Consider the following 4,824-nt stretch of genomic DNA (forward strand, 5'->3'; position numbering starts at 1 on the left):
ACATGTTTCAGGTGAGATGATAAAGATAAAGGAATGGTGTCCGCGGGCCTTCCAGCTTAAATAAGTGGCTTATCACCAGAATAAAGAAACATGTTTTTTTTTGTAAAATAGGGTTTATCTCTATAAAACATTTGTAAGGATATAAATGGGTTTTATCCAACCAGATGAAATGAAAATCATGGTGTTTTACACTCTGATAATTTTTCCTAACTACGGTCCTGATGAATTTCTCCGTTGCTAAATGATAAACACCGATACCACCACTCGCGTTCACGTCTCCCCTCCCGGGGTATGGGTTCGGGGGCTGCGACAAATCGTTAAGTCAGGGGTGGACATGTCTTTTCACTCTTTCTTTATTATAATACTTATTTCAGTGAACTGAAGTTTTCGTCCCTCTGGTTTGTCCAAATCTGCAGTTTTAGTCCAGTAGTTTCAAATTTGCAATTTTCTTCCATATGGTTTCATTTCACTTGCAATTAAACTCGAATCCCCTAATCTCGTTAAGTATGATCATTAAACACGTGAGAGACAATTTTGTTCTTTCTTTTTTCCTTTTCATTAAACTCGAATTCCCCAACACTTCACGTGAGGGGGCTTGCGAATTAGGATTAGGTTTATTTGGTGAGAAAAACAACAAAACTGGTCGTCACGTGAGAGGCACGCAAATGGGTTAATGACCAGACTTAACGATGTTAAAATATTCGGGTTTAATTGCAAGTGAAATGAAGCTACAAGGACGAAAATTGCAAACTTGAAACTATTGGACTAAAACTGCAGACTTGAACAAACCACAAGGACATAAACCGCAGTGTACTTAAATAAGTATTGAAATAAAGAAATAGTGAAAAGACATGTCTACCGCTGACTTAACGATTAAATTTAACGGGACTAGTGATTTGGATGTAACTAGCAAGAACTGAGAAACGTGGAGGGTCTATATGCAAAAAATAAACCTTTTGGACTAAATTCGCATTGTTTGACAAACCATAAGGACGAAAATGACACTTTACTCTTCTTAATTTTAAATGATATCTATTTAAAAAATCAAATATTAATTTTAGTATATCCCTATTTTATATGATTTTAATATCAAATATTTTATAAAATTATTTTTTAATATAATGAGATGTTATATCCCGTTTAAAGGCTATCTGGGTTTGGTAAATCCATACCCGTGAATTCGGGTCAAATGCATGAGAAACCTTCATTGACAAATAAAATAATCTGATGGCTTGAGAGAATTTAAGGAGGTTTCGTTTATAAATATTTAAGATTTAGACATAGTAAAAAATGGTGTTTGCTATATTATTTATTATGTTCAAAAAACTCGAGGCTCGAAGCTCAGGCTCGTGGCTCGCTCGATAAAAGCTCGAAGCTAAAAAAACTTGATTTGAAATATCCTGAGGTGAGTTGGCTCATTTTTGTAACCGAGCCAAAATCGACCTAGGCTCAGCTCGATCATGGCTCGGCTCGTTGGCTAGATCTTAATCTGGTTTAACTTCAAAATCGAGCTAGAGCCTTAATTGAGTTGCCCCGTTTAATTTCGAGCCCGGGCTCAAAACCACCCGGCTCGACTCGGGTTCGTCTCGTCAACCCCTAGTTAATTAGGAAAAAAAACATATTATGTGACCCTACAATCGTAAAGTTCTAGCTAGTCCGTCCCTAGTTACTGGAAGGTCGGAAGTTGCGAAATCTACTCAAAACAACGATAGGAAACAATTACACGTGTAATGCGGTGACATACTTTTCCTTATCAAAAACCCCACTTTTATTTTTTTTATTCTCAATGTGAAATATTTCTAAATAATAATAAATTATTTAAATTAATTCTCTTATTATGTTTCGGTTTAACCTTTCATTTATTAATATGTAATTTCTTAGTGTATTAATTTAGTTTTAAAAAGAAAAAATCGTAATTTTCTATATTCTTTTACACTATTACTTTATCTGATTAATAGCTTTTGAACATTTGTATTAGACGGAATTTTTCAAATGATAACTATAAAATAAGATTTATATTACATTCCTTTGTATTTTCGTGTTATCAAATAACAGAAAATAATTATTCATTTCACTTCCATAAGGTAACCAAGCCAGACAATGTAACGATAATAACCCATTTTATTGTGTGTTCTTTCAATTATCTCGTCTATTCCATTGCCTTATACCAAATTCTCTTGTCAATTCTCTCGTCCATTCCATCTCCTTATTTTTACTTATAAATAAGTAATACCTTTACGTAAACTATGAGACGTACACAACCCTCACTAGTGTTTGTATACGTAATTGCGCGCAACCTTGCAGGTGCAATCATGAGTTCGTTGTCCCGCACACTTCTCACCGGTACCACCATCCCGCGCCAAGCCAGACTCTTCAGCGGGAGTAAGCGGCCGCAGCTGCAACGTCTTGGAGCAGGAAGTGTTAACTGCAAGGGTAGTTTGGCTGCAGTTGATGAGCATCAGCAGCGGTTGAAGAAAGGTATAGCTGAGTTCTACGACGAGTCGTCGGGTGTATGGGAGAATATATGGGGTGAACACATGCATGAGGGCTTCTATGATTCGGATGCTGTCGTACAAATCTCCGACCACCAGTCTGCTCAGATCCGTATGATTGAGCAGGCACTCCTCTTCGCCTATGTTTCTGGTATTATTTTAATATATATATATATATATATATAGTTGGGATCAAATAAAATAAATTAACGTGCTAATTGTACGAATCAAGTAGTGTAATTATTTATATACAACTTAGTGTACTTACAAAACTTGATTCGCACAGCTAACACGTTTTTTTTAGTTTGTATGTTAACTTTCTCATATATATGTATGTACATTAGTTTCCTTTTTTTTATAATTTCTTTTTTATTTTTTTAATTATGTTTTTTAATGGTCCAAAATGATTCTTAAATTTTTTAATTTCAAAAGGTTCATATATAATTAATATGAATGGACCGAAGAAAAACAAATAAGAAATATAATACCACTCATGTGAGGGGCATATGATCTTTTAACTGCAAAAATATAACTGAGTTAGGACCAGAGACCAAAATATATTTAAACCTCATGTCCTGATTTGTTACATGATTGATTTATGGACTAAAATGGTTAAAGAGGGACAAACCACATGGACCAAATCCCAGTTTGTAATTAGCCAAATAGTTGATCATAAACAGAAGCTTAGTGATATTATTCACCAGTTTCAAGAAATTGTTATTTGCCTTGAGCTATGTATATGTTTTCAGTTTCATCATAAGGTATATATGATCATTATGCAGAGGACCCCTCAAACAAACCTAGGAGTATAGTTGATGTTGGGTGTGGAATAGGCGGTGGTTCAAGGTACCTAGCAAGAAAATACGGGGCCGAATGTAACGGCATCACTCTCAGCCCTGTTCAAGCCGAAAGGGCTCAAGCGCTTGCTGCTTTTCAAGGACTGGCCAACAAGGTAATAAGGTTTATTCTTTATTATGTTCAAATATTATAGTTATAATAAAGTTGGCAGGGATGCTTTAACATACAAATGTTATACATGACTTGATACCTATGTAATATATATATATATATATAATCAGATAGGATCGGGTTTGTCATTCAAAGGGGTGGCTGGCCCCGCAGCTTGTTGCCCGCTTACCCACCTCTCTATTGTAATTGGATCTTTTTATATAATATATGAGGATAATTGTTACAAAAAAAAAAAAATATCAGATAGCGAATTATCTCAGTTTTCAGTGTGGCGCCGGTGATAATGAATTTGTTATATAATAAGTAAAGTTTTGGAAATTTATAATGCATGAACAAGTATAGTGTTGTTGAATATGAACAATAAGCATTAAGCAGGTCTCATTTCAAGTAGCTGATGCTATGAAGCAGCCATTTCCAGATGGGAAGTTTGACTTAGTTTGGTCAATGGGGAGTAGAGAGCACATGCCTGACAAACTAAAGGTTCTTTTCACCAAATGTCAATTCTTCTAGTCTTTCTTATTTTCATGATCCTGTTGGTTTCACAGTTTGTTAGCGAGTTGACTCGAGTAGCTGCCCCGGGAGCCACAATAATCATAGTCACATGGTGCCACAGGGACCTTTCACCTGCTGAAAAGTCCCTGCGCCCGAAGGAGAAAAAACTTTTAGACAGGATTTGTGACGGGTTTTATCTTCCTGATTGGTGTTCTACTGCTGATTATATAAAAATAATGGAGTCACTTTCTCTTAAGGTAAGTTACTTTATGCTTTGACTCCATAATGTAAGAACTATTATTAATTAACAAAATTTTAAATTAATATTGGCTTAAGGATATCAAGGCTGCTGATTGGTCAGACAATGTTGCTCCGTTTTGGCCCGCGGTCATAAGGTCTGCATTGACCTGGGATGGCCTTACTTCATTGCTAAAATCTGGTAATCTCTAAATTATAGTTAGCTTTTCAAATTTATATATTTATGTATGCATGGATATTAATTATCAATTCACTAGCTTGTTTCTTTTTGGATTGAATTTGATAACAGGATGGAAGACTATTAGAGGCGCATTTATATCGCTATTGATGATTGAAGGATTTCAGAAGGGTGTGATCAAATACTCAATTATTACATGTAAAAAGCCTGAATAATGTTGAGAATACTAAACTCAACATATATCCTATAATTATATGATTACACGTACTACTCTTGTTTGTTATCGTATGTAACATAAACTTGTACGTTTGTTAATGACCCGTTAAATGGTTAAGACAGTTTGATCGTTAACAGCCGTACGTTAAAGTGTTGATGATTAACTGTCGTGTTTATGTATTCATATCACGTACACTATCGGTATTGTAATGTTACCAA

At 35.0% G+C, this 4,824-nt stretch overlaps 1 protein-coding gene across 1 annotated transcript; it reads left to right on the top strand.

Annotated features, from left to right (window-relative positions):
* The first annotated feature begins 2,312 nt into the window (after positions 1-2,312).
* On the top strand, positions 2,313-4,604 carry LOC143618684 (gamma-tocopherol methyltransferase, chloroplastic-like). Its single transcript, XM_077090793.1, has 6 exons — positions 2,313-2,643; positions 3,275-3,444; positions 3,837-3,941; positions 4,007-4,210; positions 4,290-4,392; positions 4,501-4,604. The coding sequence occupies exons 1-6, from the start codon at positions 2,313-2,315 to the stop codon at positions 4,602-4,604; spliced, it is 1,017 nt and encodes a 338-aa protein (XP_076946908.1).
* The last annotated feature ends 220 nt before the right edge of the window (positions 4,605-4,824 follow it).

This window comes from Bidens hawaiensis, unplaced genomic scaffold (genome assembly GCF_021521415.1).
Source record: "Bidens hawaiensis isolate Kalapana, Puna unplaced genomic scaffold, B.hawaiensis_p1.1 tig00002338_1, whole genome shotgun sequence".
NCBI lineage: Eukaryota > Viridiplantae > Streptophyta > Magnoliopsida > Asterales > Asteraceae > Bidens > Bidens hawaiensis.